This window comes from Oenanthe melanoleuca, chromosome 21 (genome assembly GCF_029582105.1).
Source record: "Oenanthe melanoleuca isolate GR-GAL-2019-014 chromosome 21, OMel1.0, whole genome shotgun sequence".
Taxonomy (NCBI): Eukaryota; Metazoa; Chordata; class Aves; order Passeriformes; family Muscicapidae; genus Oenanthe; species Oenanthe melanoleuca.
In genome coordinates this window covers 2,201,843-2,219,297 of record NC_079354.1, presented here as the reverse complement: position 1 = coordinate 2,219,297, position 17,455 = coordinate 2,201,843, and the positions used below count along the sequence as shown (strand labels likewise).

The window sequence follows — 17,455 nt, the reverse complement described above, 5'->3', positions numbered from 1 at the left end:
GGAGATGTCACAGCAACCACCAAGGACAGCAAGTCCCTGGGTTTGAGGTGGGATGGGATGTATTTCTGGACCAGGGGCAGGATGAGGATGCTGAGACAACACAGCAGCCATGCAAATACCTGGCTGGAAAACATGATCTCTGAAGAAAAACATGCACAGCAGGGGTCATGTCCCTGCCTAGGGGAGTAAAAATCAGTTTAAATTAGCAAATACCAATTAGGCACAAGTCAGCTCTGCATTCATGGGAAATGGGAGAAAACAGGAAGACTTTAGCTATGAGGAGTCAGAAGAGTGGAAGATGCTGGTGGCATTTCAGCCTTGGGAAGAGACTTGTGGAGGAGCCAAGCTGATTCCCAGGGGTTTAACCTTAATTTAAGAGATTTTGTAAGGTCACATCCCCACCTTTGAGAGCAACACGTGGTAAAAGGCACAATATATTCAGGAGGGCAAGAACTGCTGAGGATGGGGGAGAGGCTCCTCCACACTGCAGAAGTGGCTCTGAACCAGCACTGGAGTCACTGGAGGGGACTGGTCCAGATGGGGAGTGAGGGGAGATCAAAGAGACAGTTCCAGAAAGATGCCCATGATTGAAAATATTTTAATACCACCGAGTCACAATTTTTAGTACAAAAAGAAAGAGAAAAAAAAAAAAAAAAGAAAAAAAAAGCATTTAAAAATCCCCACCTGTCCCATTTCCAAGGCCATGCATCCCATAGAAAAGTTGATGGAATTTATATTAATAGAATAAAAACATTCTTTACACTGAAATATAAAAATGCCCTCATAATTGATTTTGATTTGTTGTTGTTGGGTTTGTTTGTTTTAAAGCACAAGGTTCCTTTTCAATCCTCACTGCAGTGGCTTTGGCTGGTGTTTTTTGGGGGGAAACCCAAAATGTGGGTTCAGCCCCTGATGGGTGATGCCAGCATACAAGCACTGCTCTCCCTGAGGGGTGCAGGACACAGTTTTACAGGGGGGCTGCACTTTAAAAGAAAAAAAGGCAGTTAATGCCAGGGAGAGAGATTTTTCCCCTGGGGAAAAAATAGCATTGCTTCTCCTCCAGCACAGGCAGGGACTCAGACCTGGGCATGGGCATAACATCAAATAGAGGGAAAGAAAATAAAATAGAGTGAAAGAAAATAAAATTGATAAAAAAAAATAAAATAAAATAGAGTAAAATAAAATAGAACCAAAAAAAACAGAAAAAAAAATAAAAATAAAATAAAGTAAAAAAATAGAACCAAATAAAACAGAGAAAAATAAAATAAAATAAAATAAAATAAAATAAAATAAAATAAAATAAAATAAAATAAAATAAAATAAAATAAAATAAAATAAAATAAAATAAAATAAAAATAAAGCAAAACAAAATTTTAAAACCCAGTTCTCTCTTCATATTTGGGTTTAAAAATTAAATAGTAAAAAAACAGATAGTGAAGCTGTTTGTATAATTTCCAGTGTCCTGCCCTGTCTGTTGGTTGGCACAACACCTGCAGCAGGGATGGAGTACAGGGAGTTTGGAGGGTTTACAGATAAGTTGGAGCTTTGGCAGTTGCAAAACAATTAGTAGCAATAGAACAGAGGTACAAAGTGGTGGAGGCAATTAGCAGGTTGTGTTTGGAACCTTCACTGCCAGTTCCAGGGGATCCTGGTGGGGAAGAGGGATTTGGACCCAGCAGGGAGGCACCAAAATTCAGGGCTCTGTCCACCTGCCACTCAAAATGGTTGTGTTGGGCATCAAAAGTAAAAACAAATCCTTTGTGTTCAGAGCCCCTTTTAGCTGCTTTAATTTGCCTAAACCCATTTATTAGGTTTAACAAGGCACAGCCTGGTCCTGGACAGGAACAAGCCCAAGGCAGGTTTGGGCTGGCAGAGCTCAGCTGGAGCAGCTGGCCTTCAGGCAGGAATCAATAATAATTAATAATCATTTTAAAAGTGCTGCTTTTCAGTAACAATGAGGCAGGGGAATGCTGCACCCTGAAAACATCCCTCTGCCAAGGGTATGCCTGAACCCTGAGCTGGGCTGGTGCTGTTAGAAGTGAAAACCTCGTCCCAGGAGAACCAAGCACTGGCTCTCCTCCCTGCCAGCCTCTGAGAACAGGGTGTGGGAGAGGGGTGGCCATGGGACAAAGCACTTCTGTGCAGCACACCCCCGTGGGCTTGGCTCTGTGCCCCTGTGGCACAGGCTTCAGTGTCCCTGCTCACCCCCATAGCATCCCTGGGACAGACAGACGGACAGACTCAGCCTGACCACAATGCCAGGCTGGGGGTGCCACCCCGCCCAGCTGAGAACACTGAGGTGTGACACTTAAAGCCTCTATTTCAGAGGCTGGCACTGAAAACTCTGCTGAAACCTGGAAGATGAGGAGGAGAAAGGTCTCACGGGGCATTCAGGGTCCAGGCAGGGTGGGAGCACCAGGGTCTTGCCTATTTTTGGGAGGGAGAGAGGCACTGTGCAGCAGGAGGGCAGGGCTGGGCTCAGACATACTCCCGGGCCGTGGAGGGCTGTGGCTGCCGGTGGTACTGCTGTCCTCGGCGCTCCTTGGCAGGGCAGGAGCAGCACAGGAGGGACCCCCCCCAACATGGAGAGGCTGGCGGCCCCCCAGCCCACGAAGAGAGCAGAGCCGAATTCGTACCTGCGGTGAGAGGGGCAGGGAGCATCAGGGAGGGGCAGAGAGGCAGAGGTGCAAACTGAGATGGGCAATAGGGTGCTCGAAGCCCTGATGAGGTGATAATGATGCTTAAGCAGATTTTGGTTTTCCCTCTCCATCCCCATCTTTCCTGTTGGTTGTATCCAGCCCCCATGCGTCCCCATCTTTTAATCCTTCCCTGGGCTGAAATTCCACATGTGCACCACTACCCTGTCCTAGCTGCTAACGACTAAAGCTTTTCATCTACTGCAAGGTGGCAGCAAGGGCTGGCAGAGGTCCCACCTGTGGGGCACATTGGCCCAGAACCAGCAAGGGAAGGTCCAGTGGGAAGTGCAGGGACAAGGCAGGATTCAGAGCCAGGCTCTTACCTAGCGTTGATGGGGATGGTGCTCTCTCTGAAGAACTCATAGGTCACCTGTGTTGCATACAAGGACACTGCAGCCAATGTGCACAGACCTGGGCACAGAATCATGGAGTCACAGAATGTTTTGGGTTGGGAGGGACCTTTAAAGATCACCTAACCCAAAGCCCCTGCAGTGAAAAGGTTGTCTAGCTGTTCCACTAGACATCAAACATTGACTGTCAGTGACAGCCAGCCCTCACCAAACTGCTCCCCTTCCTCTGTCAGTGCCAAAAGGTGTTGGAGGATTCCTGCAGCAGTGATGTACAAAGGCTAGAGCTGCCTTACCAGAGAGAACAAAGAGGACACCTCCAGCAACAGCTATGCGGCTCTTGGTGACAGGATCCTCCTCCCCAACTTTCGTGCACTTCATGCCCACCACGCTCACGATGATGCCAAAGAAGCCCAGGAGGAGAGAAATGACCATGAGAGCCCGGCAAGTCTGGATGTGAACTGCAAGGGGGGAAGAAAAACTGCTCCCAGCAGGTGCCTTTGAGCACAGCTGGGCACGGGAAGCAAGGTCACTGCTCCATGCTGGTGATGGACCTGTCCTTAGCCCTGTCCTTGCTGTGCAGCTCCCATATCATATCCTCCCCACCTGGTATATACAGAGACCTCAACTCAGCTCATCCCTTCCCAACCTCATCTTGGTCATGACTAGGCTGGGCTGGGAAACACCTTGCCTGGAGCAGCACCACAGTCACCAAATGCCAAAAGGGTGACACGCAGACAGGGAGTGGGGGGTTTGGATGTCCCCATGGGGCACTGCTGGTATCTAAATGTGATGCCCACATTGGAGCTGAAACCTGCTGGGGCCAGGAGTGTCCCCAGCCACACGGAGGGGTCAAACCCACAGGACCAAGAGACGCTCAGTCCTGGGATAGGGAGGTTGGGGAGCAACACAGGTGGAGAGGGAAGCCTGGACACATCGAGAATCAGCTCAGTGGATAAGTGGACTCAGACCCTTCTGAGGGGTTTAGACCAACAACAGGGTGGGGATAAGAAGGAATTGGACCTGAAGGTGACTCAGGCTCCAGGAAGGGCCAGGGCTGCTCAGATCCACAGGGGAAGGGAGCATCCACACCTGAAGAGGGTACAGACTTGCTGGGGATGTGTGCTCAAACCCATACAGGTGGGTTCAAACACAGAGAGGCGCTCAGAGCTATATAATATAGGGGAGGGTCAAACCCACAGCAGGGCTCAGACTCACAGGGGGGCAAAGCAGCTCAGGATCCCGGGGGAGCTCAGACCCAAGGCGGGGAGGGGGGACTAGAGCCAGGCAAGGAAGCGGGGTGATCCCGTACCCACCTTCGAGCGAGAGCAGTGAGTCGTGCAGGCGGCACTGGACCTGCCCGGTGCTCTGGGCAGCGCAGCTCATCCACAGCCCCTCATGGAGCCCCACGGCCGTGATGATGGCGTCCCCGGCGTACGAGCTCTGCCTCCAGTGCGGCAGCACGGCGGCCGCCAGCGCTGCCACCCAGCCGGCCAGGGCCGCCAGGTACCCGGCCAGCTCCCGAGCCCCGCCGCCCATCGCCGCCGCCCGCCCGGCCCGCCTGAGGGGAGGGAAAGGCCGCAGGGGGGCTCTGAGGGGAAAGACGGGGCGGGAGCAGCGCCGGGGGAGGAGTTGAGGTGAAGGCAGAGATTTAGGTCTCTGGAGAGGGGAATTTGAGTCTCGAGTGGGAGGGTTGTGGATAACGGGGAATTGGGTGCCGGGAGGCGGGAATTAGGAGCGGGGGCGCTGGGAAGAGCATTGGGTCTGAGGGAGAGATGTGAGTCTGAGGAGAGTGAGTTGGGGTTTGAGGCAATTCCTAGAGGGAAGAATATATATGGTCTTAGGGGAAAGATTTAGAACATGGAGGGTATTTAGGTCCTACAGGAGAGATGTAGGTGTTGAGGGAGACGGGAACCCCTCAAACGACAGTGTAAGGATAATGGGAAAACGGGGCTCCCCAACAGCCGGCGGTGTGTGGGAAGTTGCCATCCCGGACCCCTGCCCTGGGCTGGGAGCCCCCAGGGTCACTGCGGGAATTCAGCAGGGAGCAAGGACGCGGTTCATTCCGTGAGGGAATTCAGGCACTCCATGCCACCATGGCAGCAACAAGAGAAGCCATTGTCAGTGGAGTACGCCTGCAGGAGAGGGACAGGGGGTGTGGGGAACACGTGCCACCGCCCCGGTGACACCAAGCCCATTGCAGCCCCAGGACCTGGCAATCGTTAACAGCCAAGGCCTCATCAGCAGTCCGCTCACGCGCTCGGGCAGCTGGGGGTGGATGCTCGGCTGGTGGGCAGCCTCCACTGGGACCGTGTGTTCATCCCGGAGAAATCATCCTCCAGACCCCCATCCCACCCCACTGCTGAATGGCCCTCCAAGTGGGATGGGGGTGCTGGGTGGCTGGGTGGCAGGATTTATTTGCCCACATTCCCAGGATGGTTATGGTAATGGCCAGACATCTTCGGGAACAATTCAATGCCCTGTCTGGGGCTGCCAGGGTGCTCAATGTCCTTCTTGTTCAAGGACGGTTCCCTCCTCCCTGGAATGGTGGGTTCCTTCCCACGCTATGGCAGCAGGGTCCAGGGGATGCTCAGCTGGAGATTGCATTGTCCCTACTACCTCTGGGGCACCTTGTCCTCCCAAACACCTTTGTGAGGCTACAGGGCTACAGTACTCTTGGGTAGATATTTGCCAGGACGGAAGGTTGCACCCAACACTTAAAACAGCCAAAGGCACCAGCCTTCAGTCCCCACTCAGAAAGCAACAGCTTAGGAAAAAAATACCTTTATTCACCCATTTTCTGTAGAAGGCACTTAAATAGCTGCAAGTTCAGGAAAGGCACACATCTGCACCCACTGGCACCAGGGCTCCACCCCTAAGACAGCATCCCTCCCTTGTCCCCATATCACCCACCCCAGGTCAGCTCTGCAGAGCGATGCTGGATGCTTCAGGGGTAGTACACGGCATTCCCCAAAGCCCCATTCCAACTGGGTTGGGAGCAGAGGGGGTCCCACATGTCACCCTTATGACTCTGCAGCCAGAAGCCACAATGCTGACATGACTAGTCCCAGCAAAGACATCCTGGTTCCTGTAGGATGTCACAACTCATCCTTCTCCACTACAATGGCAGCTGGTGATTCCTCCTCCGGCTCTGGCTCCAAATCCCCCTCTTCCATGCCGAAAAGCATCTTCACCAGATCATCTGCCTGCACACGCTCCTGTGGGCAGAGTCATGGTGGTAAGCACAGTCCCACCCAAATCCCCTCAGTGCTGCTGGGAAGGAGCTTACCCGCTCGCTGTGCCGAGGGTCCAGGGTGAACCAGAGGGCAATGGCACAGCGCTGGCCCTTGGTCACAGCCTTCACCCCATGGGGGTTCTCTGAGCCAGAGGAGAAGCCCACAGCACGGCCACACTGCGGCTGGACCTCCGCCTGTCAAAGGTGGGAGCCCAGTCAGGGGTGAGTTGGATCCCCTCAACCCAGATTCATGTTTTGCAGTGGTTCAGGGGATGTTCCCAGGGGACAGGGCCAACAGGCAGGAGCTGGATTTGGTGCTGCACATGGATCCTCAGAGCTGAGCTACTCACAGTCTCAGTCTTGGCATCCAGCTCGGTGAAGTAGAAAGCTCCTCCTTCAAAGTCCCCATTGAGGTAGAGAATTGCACTAAAGGAAGCAGGGGACAAATGGAGGTGACAAGCAACCATCACCAGAGTTCCCCAACACCATAGCAAGAGCCAGAGGCAGGAAAGCCCAGGTTTGGTGTCCTCCTACCTTGCTCCTCCCAGCCCAGGTGCCAAATCATGGTACTCTTGGGTGGGGAGCTGCAGCTAACAGCCACCAGCAGTACCTGTAATCCCGGAAAGTGTAGGCTGGGGGTTCCTTCACGCACACCCGTGCCTCTGCATTGAGAATGCAGTTGTCCACATGCACCTCGTGGCTGTTGTCACTCCGACCTTCTTGCTTCTCTAGGGTAGAACAGGGCATGTCAGGACTCCTCTGTGCAAGAACAGGGTCCATCCCCAATTATCCTGTGCTTGGAGATGACAAGAAAGTCACATGTAGCCTAAAGCACTCCCACTTGCTGGAGTGTGGATCGTGCAAGGCCATTTAGGTGGCATAAAATGCTGTTGACTTGTCCCACAGCATTTCCATGGCCCTCCAGGCACAGCCTCTCTCAGCACCCATCCCAAAATGCCTCAGAGTGACGAAATCCTGTATGGCATGAAACCATCTACCCCATTAGAGGCAACCAGCAGAGCTGCTGCTCATCTTCCCAAACTAGGCTTAAGGACAAGCTTCCTATACTCTCCTGGGAAGAGTGGGTTAGGGAGTAGCAAGAAGGTCTCCAAAGAAAGGTCCAAGACCACTCCAGCTGTTAGAGGAGATCCAGACAGGACCAGAACTGCCTCTCTGGCCACACTCACCATCGATGGCAGTGCGGCACACCAGGTGTGAGTAGGAGAAGTGCAGCGGCACCTCCAGGCGGAAGTAGGACTCCATCATGTGCCGCACCTTCTCCGTCACGTTGTAGTACAAGTAGGCACTGTGCAGGGGCACCTTGCCCTCCTGGCCCAGCTGTGGGGCACAGACAGGACAGGGGCTCAGCCCCAGCCCAGCAACCACCTGCCCCAAAACTACCCTCCCTTGTCCTCACAGCCTGTTTCTCCACACAGCCACCCCAACCTTGAGGGCCTTGAGGACAGTCACGCCATAGAAGGTCTCACTGGGAGTGTGAGGAGAGGTCTTCCCCCGATAGCCATCTCCAGCCGAGGCAGCTGCCTGCAAAACCCAATCACAGTTACTGGTCTGATGTCTGAGCTGCAGGATGGGACCCCCCAGCATCCTCTGCCCATCCCTGCCAGCTCCACCAGTCCTTGCACTCACATTAGTGAGTCTCTGCAGTTCTTGGCACTCCTCAGCAGAAAGGACTCCATCCACCACAACACGCTGGGAGCCATTCAGGGCCTTGGAGCTCATGGTGACACTGGCTCCTTCATACACCAGAGGGCCTCCTGTGGCACAAATGGACACGGGGATAGATGTCACCAATCTGGGGTGGCTGGGGGAAGCTGTGGTCCCACCATCTGCTCCTGCTGCCACCCATGTGTGCAGGGACTGTGAGCTGGCAGCAGGGGTCACCAAGGTCCCCATCCCACCTCCCCTCCTGGCCTTCTCCACCTTCTCGGATGAACTTGCTCATGTCAGCAGACTCCTTGGCCTTCTCCTCCACCAGTGTCTCGATCTCCTTCATGAGGTTGCCGATTTCCTCCGAGATGCGTGCTGCTGTCTCCCGCTCCACCCTGGGCACGCAGCAGCCATCAGCACCACCACCCACTTATCCCCACATCAGAAATGAGGGCCACTATGACAAGGGTAGGACAAGTTGTCTCAGGTGCCAGTAACAGAGCTGGCACCTAGACTGGAGAGAGTCACCTCAATGCACCCCTCACTCGGGGGTGTTGGGGTGACCTACATGTGCCCATCATCCCATGGACTGATGGGAAGTAAAGTTCTGCCCTCCAGCAGCCTCTTCCAGTCCCAACAACAAAAGTTCCCCTGGCAGAAGCTCTATGCCATGGCCTTTGGCCCAAAGCCCACAGAGGAAGAAGGGTTTGTCCTGTCAGACCCCCACGGGTGAGCTCAGCTGGGGACAGCACTCACTTCTGTTTCTCTCGCAGTCTTTTTGGTATCACCTCTTCAGGTGTCCATGTGTCCTGCAGACAGAGGAGTAACATCAGGAGCTGGACAAGGATCTGGCCAGGTCACAGACCCCTCATCTGCTATCCATCTGGCCACCCCATCCCCCTGGTCTCACACCACCCACCGGGTCCACAAAAGGGATGCCAAAGACGTCGTAGCTGAAGAAGAGCAGCTCCTTCTCCATCAGGCTCCGCTGGTGATACACCTGGATCTCCTGCGGCAAGGGGCAGAAGGACAGGGTGAGGTACAGCAGGAGGGTTCTGAAAGACTCCAAGTGTGGCCAGGAAGGTGCAGGTTTGCACCATTCCTGTGGTCCTTGCTCCAGACCCACAGCCTGGTTTCCTGCTTCATCTGGCAGCTGGGAAGGAAGTGGCTTTTCCCATCCTATCTGAACTTCCCTGTGGACAAGTCCTGGTGAGGTGACAGTTGAGCAGAGGTACATGTGTATCCCTTCTGCAGGAGGCTCTTTAGGAGCAGATTCCCTTCCCCTACTCCAACTGGTGTGGGGCAGACTCCCATCCATGCCTATCACATCCCAGGCAGGACCTGGCCATCCAGATCTGGCTATTTTGAAGCCAAATTCTCTCCTTTTTAAGCAATTTCACTTCAGTTGTGGAAAAGTGCAGCAGAGGTGGTTCAGATCCTCCTAAAAGATTGTCCACCTGCCTCTCACAGCCCCCTTTCTCAGGCATGGGTCCTTGTGTGCCAGTCATCCAGCTTCACTTGGCCTGAGACATTTTGCCAGTGAGGTTTTTCAGCTTTTCAGCTATTTTCCAGCTTGTCCAGCCTTAAATCCACCCATTCCTGTCCACCTTCAGTAGCTGGCATGAAGGAGAGTCTACGACTTCTGCAAAGGTCCCCAGTGAGGAGATGTCCCTGCAACTGTTCATCCCACTGATTGCTCACCTCTCGTGGTTGGATGGGTCTAGCCAGGTTTTCTCCCAGCACAGCAGTGTAATAGGCCAAATTTTGGTTCATCACCTCATCATGTGGGAAGAAGAGCAAATAGGTTTTGGCACATTCAATGGCTTTTTCATAATTCCCATCTGCAATGAGAAACAGGGCTGTTAATGGCATGTCCAAGGTCACTGGAGGCACAACAAACACAGGTGTGGAGGAGAGATGAGAGACATAGTCCTTGTGTTCCAAACAGATGCCACTTGCAGTGCTGCCTCCACTTCTGGGTTCCCCAGCATAAGGATATTAGAGAGGGTCCAGAGGAGGCCACAAAAATGGTCAGAGGACTGGAGTTCCTCTGTGAAGAAAGGCTGAGAGAACTGGGCTTGTTGAACCTGGACATGAGAAATCTTATGGCCTTCCCATACCAAGAGCAGCCACAAGAGATATAAAGACAACTCTTTATCAAGGTTTATAGGGACAGGACAAGGGGAATTGTCTTAAACTGAAGAAGGACACCATTAGGTTGGCATAAGGAGAGAATTTACTCTGATAAGAGTGGTGAGGCCCTGGCACAGACTGCCCAGAGTGTTAAAGACTGGGTTGGATGGGGCTCTGGGAGATCTGAGTGACCAATGATGTCCCTTCATCTTTGGCTGGACTGATGAGATTATTTTTGAAGGTCCTTTCCCCACCCAAACCACTCTGAGGATCCACAATTTCAGCCCTTGCAGAGTTGAGTGCCCAGTGCTGACAACCACAGAGGATGGGGTGAGGAGCTGCTTACTGTTGTAGTAGGCAAACTGCAGGTAGTTGAAGTGTGAGGGCAGGAAATCCTCCAGAGGCTTCTCCAGGCCAGGCTGTGAGGCCAGCTCTGTGACACAGCCCTGCTTGCAGCTCAGCACCTGCATGGAGTGATCTGGCAGAGAAAAACTCTGTGTCACTGCTCACTGTCACCCAAGGGCTGCTGGGCAGGACCCTGAGGGGTGTCCAAACTCCTGCTCATACTGGGGGGGTTGCAAGCTTTTTGACAGTGGAAAACCCTCAGAGATGGGGGTTGTCCACCTCTGAGTTGATCAGTGGTGGGGTTGTGGGGCTCTCTCAGGACAAGAGGAGCCATCCTCAATGTCCCATCACATCCTGGTGACCCTCTACTGGTCTCTCTTCTATCTTTCTGCATTCCTCTGGAATTTGGAGGATTCCTGGGCATTCCTAGTGCTAAGTGCAGGTAAACACCTCCTGCCACTTACAGGCCATACCTTCCCTAGTGAAAGCTAGGATGGAGTTTCTACTCTCTAGGGACGCCCTACCCCCACCCCAAGTCTTTGTGGAACAACTCCCCAGGAATTGTACTCAGCTCTTGTGACAGGACACAGGCATGGCTCCCACCTGTAATGGCCTGGAACAGGTCTGCGTTGTACTCCAGGTAGTTGTAGCCCTCGTAGTCGTACGGTCCCTCGCAGAGAGCGCGGCACTCGGTGTCTGCCACAAAGTACTGCTCCAGGGCCTTCTCCAGGTGCAGGATGGCAGCAGCTGGCTGCTCCTCTGTGTAAAACCGGACGCCCAGCTGGAACTCCCTCTGTGGAGGGAGGAGAAACGATGAAGGGATCTCAGTGCTCCACTCCCCGTTATGGATCACTTCATCCCCAGCACAATGGCATCTCATGAACTCTGAGCCAGCAGCTGTGCTGTGATGGCCCTGGGTTCCACAGGGGCTTTGGGAGGGGAGGGTCTCACCAGGTGAGGTTTGGCCTCCAGGTCAGTGAAGTCATCCTCGTGGACTCCCACCATGGCCTGGTAGTACTCCAGGTTCTGCCTCATCTCCTGGTGCCCGGGGTTGGCCACGAAGAAGGTGTGAGCGGCTGCCGCCGCCTGCGCCGGCCGGTTCATCTGCGCGGGACGGGGGTGAGACAGCGCAGCTTCCCCGCGGGGCGGAGGGGACAGCCGTGCCCGGGCATCCCGGGCCGCGATGGGGGGCGGTGACAGGGGCGGCTCCGCCGAGCTCCGACGTGGCACTGGTGGGGGGAGCGCGAAGGGGGGGAGCGCGAAGGGGGAGCAATGTCGGGACTGCCGGCGGCAACCCCACTCCGCCGGGACAGACACCGAGCCCTCCCGGCGGCCCGGGACCGGCATCGCCACCGGCCGGTTCACCCGGTACCACCCCGTCCATCCTCTCGCCTGATTCCGGGATCCTCCGTGCATCCCGCCCGTCCCAAAACCCGTCGTAGCGGGACACCCCCTTCCCTGCCCTTCTCTTCCCTTCCCCGCTGCCGCTGCCGGTGCCGCACCTTGAAATAGGCGACCTGGAGGTAGTTGTAGGGGCTGCGGCGGACGAACTCCCGGTCCACCTCCTCGCCCAGGCGGTACCGGGAGGGCGCGGCGGGCCCGCAGCCCCGCAGGCAGGCGGCACGGCGAAGCAGCGTCCGAAAGAACCACAGGTCCCGGAGCACCGGGTCGGGCTGGGACTCGGCGCCCTCCGCCGGCCCCGCTGTGGCGTTGGCGCAGTGCAGGCGGCACCGCACCAGGCGGGAGCGCACGGCGGCCCGCGCCCGCAGCGCCCGCTCCATCTGCAGCACTACGGCGGGCCAGTCCCCCCGCGAGTACGCCTCAGCACCGGCGGCGAACAGCGCGTCCGCCGACTGCGCGGGCAACGGCGGGTCTGACGGTGCCAGGGTCGGGACCGGGACCAGGTCCGGTGGCGTGGCCGCCCCCGCCAGCAGCGCCATCAACAGCGGCGGCAGCAGCAAGAGCAGAAGCGGTGGCGGCGGCGGCGCCATGTCCGATCGGCGGACGGGCCGCGGCACCACCCGCCCCGGGCACCGGAGCGGCACCGGCTCCGCCCCCTGCGCCCCGCCCACCGCCCAATCAGCGCAGCACAGCCGCCATGGCCGCGCCCCTCGCGGTGCGTGCTGACGCCTCAGCGGAAACCTGCCCGCCGGGCGGAAGCGGGCGGTGCTGGCCATGGCGGAGGGCGGCGTGGGGCCGGGGGACGACGGGCCCGGTCCTGATCCCGCTCCCGGTGCCGGTGCCGGTCCCGAGCTGGCCCTGGTCGAGGGCAGAGCCGGCCGTGCCGGCCGCGTCGGGGACCCCGGGGACCTGGTGGTCCTGGCCCGGCAGGTGCAGCAGGTGAGGGCCGGGTCCCAGCGGCGGGGCTGCGGGAGCAGGGCTGGGCTCGCTGGCCCGCTGCCACCCGGCCGTCTCCGGGACCTTCTCAGCCGGCAGCGGCCTTGGTGCTTCCCAGCACGTCCCGCTGCTCTCAGGTGGCCCCGGAGGTCTCCTGGTGTGTCCTGTGATGTTTCCCACCATCTCCCACTGTCCCCTCCTAGTATTTCGCAGTGCCCCACCAGTATTTCCCGGAGTTCCTACGCTGTTGGTGTTTCAAGAACCTCCCACTGCACTTCAGTGCTTCCCACTGTGCCTTGCTGCCCCACAGTGACTCCTAGAGCATCGCACTGAAGTACCATCGCAGTATGCCCTGTTGCCTCCTAGTGTGTCCCACTATCTTCAGTTCACAGCAGCGTGTGCAGATGCCTTCAGTGATTCCCAGTCCATCCCGGTTCTCAGTCCACCCCAGTTTTTTCTGAAATGTCCTACTGGTTCTCCCAGTGTGCTCCAGTATGTTATATTATTCCCCAGTGCCTCATAGTATATCCTGCTGATCTCCAGTGGTGCCCCCAGAGCTTCTCAGTTCACCTAAATGCTTAGTGTATGTCCTACTGCCTCCTCCCTGTGTATCCCACTACCTCCCAGTCCAAGCCATTGCCTCCCAGTATGTCCTGCTGCTCCCTCTCACTGCTCCTGAGCCTATCCAGACAGCTCCTGGTCCTTGCTCCTGCCTGGGAGTGCCAGGACAGCTCCTGCACCCCCAGCTCTGTTGATGCCTTGAGCTTGACCATAGCTGGCTCAGCACAGTCCAGAGGGCTGCAGTTCTTGCCATCCTGACCAGCCCTGATTTTCTCTCCCAGGCCAATGAGTTTGTCCGAGCAAATGCCTGCAGCAAACTGACAGTCATTGCTGAGCAGATCCGGCTCCTGCAGGAGCAGGCACGGAAGGTGAGTGGGGATGGGCACAAGGCTCATTGCCTTGCCTGGGGAGATGAGCATCTCATCTGCTGGGCATTTGGGAGGAGCTGTGGCCCAGATGTGAGTTGGGGCTAGAAGCTGAGTAGAGAAGGTTCAATGGATAAATAAGGAGGTTTATTGTCCAGTGTCAAAGGAGATGGGGGAAGGTTGATTCTGGTGCTTTTCTTGCACCCTGAGCACACCAGGAAGGACTTTGAATAAAGTAGGGGGGCAAGGGCAGGGGGTCCAAAACAGTTTGGGTGTCAGGACAGAGAGAGATGAGTGGTTTGGGAACAGGTGACTTGTGTGTGCACTGTGCTCTTGGAAGGATCTGGTGAAGGGAAGATGTGGCCCTAGCTGGATCTGAGGCCCTGGGAGAGATGAGCTCTTACCTGATGATAAGCTTGGCTTTCCTGTTTATCCTGGCTCATTTGGTGGTGAGGATGGTCCCGGCAGCACACAGCAGGGCTTGGCTGTGCTCATCAATCCAGCCTTCACCCTTAGGGGTGAAATCTGGAGTCAGAGTGGAGAAGGATCTGCCAGTCACTGCAACTGGCTCACTGCCATTGAGGCCATTACATCATGTAATCATTAACTGGTGGAGCTGGAGCAGTGGAGCAGTCAGCTGGTGGAGCTGGGGAGATGAATTGTCCTTTGTCTTCTGCCCCTTCCCTTGCAGGGCACAGCAGGAAGGCCTCACTCCAGCAGCTGTGTGGAGATGAGGAATAAGCCCAGCATGTGGTGGAATCTGGGGTGAGATGCAGAGGTGTCTCCACCTCTGTGCAGAGGTTCTCTGAAGTCCTGCTGACAGGGAAGAATTGGAAAAATTATCTGTTTGGAAAGCATCTCCTTCCTGTATGCCAGGGAGATCAGGGCTTCATGACCCATAGGTCAAGTGATGTGTCTTGGGGGCTATGGCTGAGAGGCAGTAGCATGTTGTCATTTTACTTCAAGTGTAAAGATATTTTTGTATTCCAGGTCTTGGATGAAGCTAACAGGGATGCTGATCTGCACCAAGTGGCCTGCAACCTTGTGAAGAAGCCAGGAAATGTTTACTACATGTACAGGCGGGAGAGTGGGCAGCGCTACTTCTCCATCCTGTCTCCTAAGGTGGGTGGTTACAGCCCATGAAGAAGAGGGAGGGGTAAAAAGTTCTGTTTCTGGTGCTTGGGAACATAAGGAGCTCAGGCAAAAGCACCAGTTTGATGGGGGCATTCGTTGGTCCCTGCTCAGGTTTGGTGTTTGCCCTTGCTCCGGGTTAGTCTGAGGGAACCAGAGCCATCTTAGGGAGTTCTCTGGCTCTTGGTGGAGAATGGCAAGAAGGCCTTTGGGGCATGGACCTGAATTTTGTCTTTTGGTCCCTGTGGTTCTTTGTCTGGAAGTAAAGAACATGCCCTGAGCCTTCCCTGGCTGGTGTGGCTACCTGGCAGGACGGTCTCTTCTGGTACTTCAGCCCAGGGGCTGAGTTTCCTGCAGCTAAGGGGGTGGTCTTGGAGGTCTCCTCCTTCCAGACTACCCTTTTTCTTACATGCAGGGTGAAGGCTTCAGGGCAGATCAGGGAGATCTTGTGTCCACAAGCCTCCCTGTGTCAGCAGTGCTGAAGCTTGACCTGATCATGGATTTAAGGTAGCTGAGCCTATATTTAGGTTAGAAAATAGGATGGTCATGTAGCTGGGACTGCTTTGAAGGTAGTAGGGCTGAGGGACAGCACAGCCCAGCTCCTGGGGAAGCTGACCACTGATGAAATCTCTCTTTTCTCCACCAGGAATGGGGTACCACTCCCCATGAATTTCTCGGTGCCTATAAGCTCCAGTATGACATGTCCTGGACTCCCTTTGAGGACATAGAGAGACGAGATGCTGAAATAACTGCCCTGGAGAAGCTGCTGAACCGGCAGGCAGCCCTGCCCCAGTGCACGGAGCCCAACTTCCAGGGCCTGACCAAGTCACACAAGTGACCACAGGACTGCCTGAGCAGAGCCCCTGAGCCAGGGGCACAGTGCCTGTATGCTGCCCAAGGCAGGCAAGGGAAGAGACCAAGAAACAAAAATGCTGATTGCTTTGTGCTTTAAGGAGACTAATTCTGCATTCAGTATTACTGGATTTTCTAGTAATTGAATAATTTACTTCATTGATCTATGCCAAGCTGTTGCAAGAGGCAGGTGATACCAGGAGGTGAGAGTTCCAAGAGTGTTTGGAACAAAAAGCAGAAATGCTTGGGACTGATGTGATAATGCTGTAAAATAGTATCTCCTCTCTGCCTGGCTCTGGTGTACCTCACTGCGAGTGCTTGTGTCAGGTAATGATCTCAGGACTGCATTTTGCCCCTTACTAAAATGCACATGTTTAGAGAGCTCTGTGGTCTGGGAAGAGTGGTCAAAAGCCTGTGCAAAGGGTCTGCTGTGATGACCCTTCTTCTGGTCTCTGTCCTAGCAGGTCTGAATCCCTTAGCTGGCATTCAGACCCCTTAACATGGGGTGACCTGAAGTTTTCTTCTCTGGAAAGAGCATCCTCAAAAGTGCCATGCAGGCTTCAGGTGCTCTTCAGATGATGTGTGTTTCACATCCCCTTGCATTTGAGTGCATGAGCTGCCAGGTAGAGACAGGATACTGAATGACTTTATGCCAGAGCAGTGGGGAGAGTAAAATAAATCAGTTGATCTCACATGTATCACCAAGACAGGCCCTGTGTTCTTCCTGCATGGCAAAAATACCTTTAGCTTTGCCAGGGAGACTTAGTGGCATGTGGAGCTGGTAGGACACCTCCAGCATGTTTTTCCACCCAGGAAAACTAGGGAAAAGTAAGGATCAGTGTTGCTGAGGAGATATCCTCCCTCTGCCCAGCTGCACAGGGCTTCTTCAGGAGCTTTCCTGCTCTTCTGTGAGGAGCCAAAGTTGGAATTTATTGACAGAGAGGATGTCCAGGTTGGATCCTGGCACGTAACATTAGATCTGGTCAGATTCTCCCATGACTTGCTCTTGACATCTGCAGAAATGACACCCTTGGGGACCAGCCCTGTCACTGTGTTTTGCCATTGCTGGATTTATTCCCCCTTTGCAGGACACAGCCTGCCTCCAGTCCCTCTAGTGTCCCTCTGTCCTCATCCCCAAGCACTGGCAGTTGCCTTGGGAGATGCTCAAGGCTGCTGGCACTGACAGTTCCTCATGGGAAGAGCTGTTTCCTTCTGGCATTACAGAGGATTGGGAGGTTTGGGGCAGCTCCCTAGCGACCCAGGATTTTTTTTTTTTGTCCCAAATTTTCTTCTCCCAGCTCTGTCCAGTGCAGTAGCTCCTACATCCCAGCATGGCTGAGCCTCTGTTTGGCAGAAAACTGCTCCTTGGATTCAATATGGGACATTTTTCTCAATGTCTTTCCTCACTTGGAGCACAAGGGCACATTAACAGCAGTTTATTATTATTAGTGGGAGTATTAGACCAGTATTAGACCAGGCTATAATTAATTCCTTATCAAGTCTTATTTGGCAGAGTTTTTCTCTGCTTGTTTCATCACCTTGGGTCTGATTTTACTGCATGCTATTAAATCCTAGCATGAAAGGGAGAAAGTTAATTACTGCATGGGCTTTGTGTGGTGCTAATTACAGCAACACCAAATCTTTAGTTGTGTTGATTTATGCACCTCTGGGAAGTGGGGATTCCTGCCCTGGTTTTATCTGTTTCCATCATTAATATCTGTACCATGGCATGCACCAGAGGACTGGGGGTAGTGGTTGTGGACTTCTGTAGCCTTTGGTGGGATG

At 54.7% G+C, this 17,455-nt stretch overlaps 3 protein-coding genes across 3 annotated transcripts; 1 reads left to right on the top strand and 2 right to left on the bottom strand.

The window, feature by feature from the left end:
* Nucleotides 1-2,228: 2,228 nt before the first annotated feature.
* Nucleotides 2,229-4,582, bottom strand: CLDN19 (claudin 19). Its single transcript, XM_056508185.1, is given in 5 exon segments — nt 2,229-2,577; nt 2,579-2,636; nt 3,020-3,107; nt 3,340-3,504; nt 4,360-4,582. Coding segments are annotated over 5 exon segments (633 nt in total). The 3' UTR covers nt 2,229-2,478.
* Nucleotides 4,583-5,811: 1,229 nt separating this feature from the next.
* Nucleotides 5,812-12,482, bottom strand: P3H1 (prolyl 3-hydroxylase 1). The gene is made up of 15 exons (XM_056508183.1): nt 11,927-12,482; nt 11,376-11,528; nt 11,028-11,217; nt 10,426-10,557; nt 9,648-9,787; nt 8,866-8,955; nt 8,703-8,755; nt 8,220-8,341; nt 7,926-8,053; nt 7,725-7,820; nt 7,466-7,616; nt 6,889-7,006; nt 6,629-6,704; nt 6,333-6,473; nt 5,812-6,261 (listed from the first exon to the last, which is right to left on the bottom strand). The coding sequence occupies exons 1-15, from the start codon at nt 12,413-12,415 to the stop codon at nt 6,142-6,144; spliced, it is 2,199 nt and encodes a 732-aa protein (XP_056364158.1). The 5' UTR covers nt 12,416-12,482; the 3' UTR covers nt 5,812-6,141.
* Nucleotides 12,483-12,565: 83 nt separating this feature from the next.
* Nucleotides 12,566-16,377, top strand: C21H1orf50 (chromosome 21 C1orf50 homolog). The gene is made up of 4 exons (XM_056508182.1): nt 12,566-12,764; nt 13,604-13,690; nt 14,678-14,809; nt 15,465-16,377. Exons 1-4 carry the CDS (start codon nt 12,600-12,602, stop codon nt 15,654-15,656), a joined length of 576 nt encoding a protein of 191 aa, XP_056364157.1. The 5' UTR covers nt 12,566-12,599; the 3' UTR covers nt 15,657-16,377.
* Nucleotides 16,378-17,455: the final 1,078 nt, after the last annotated feature.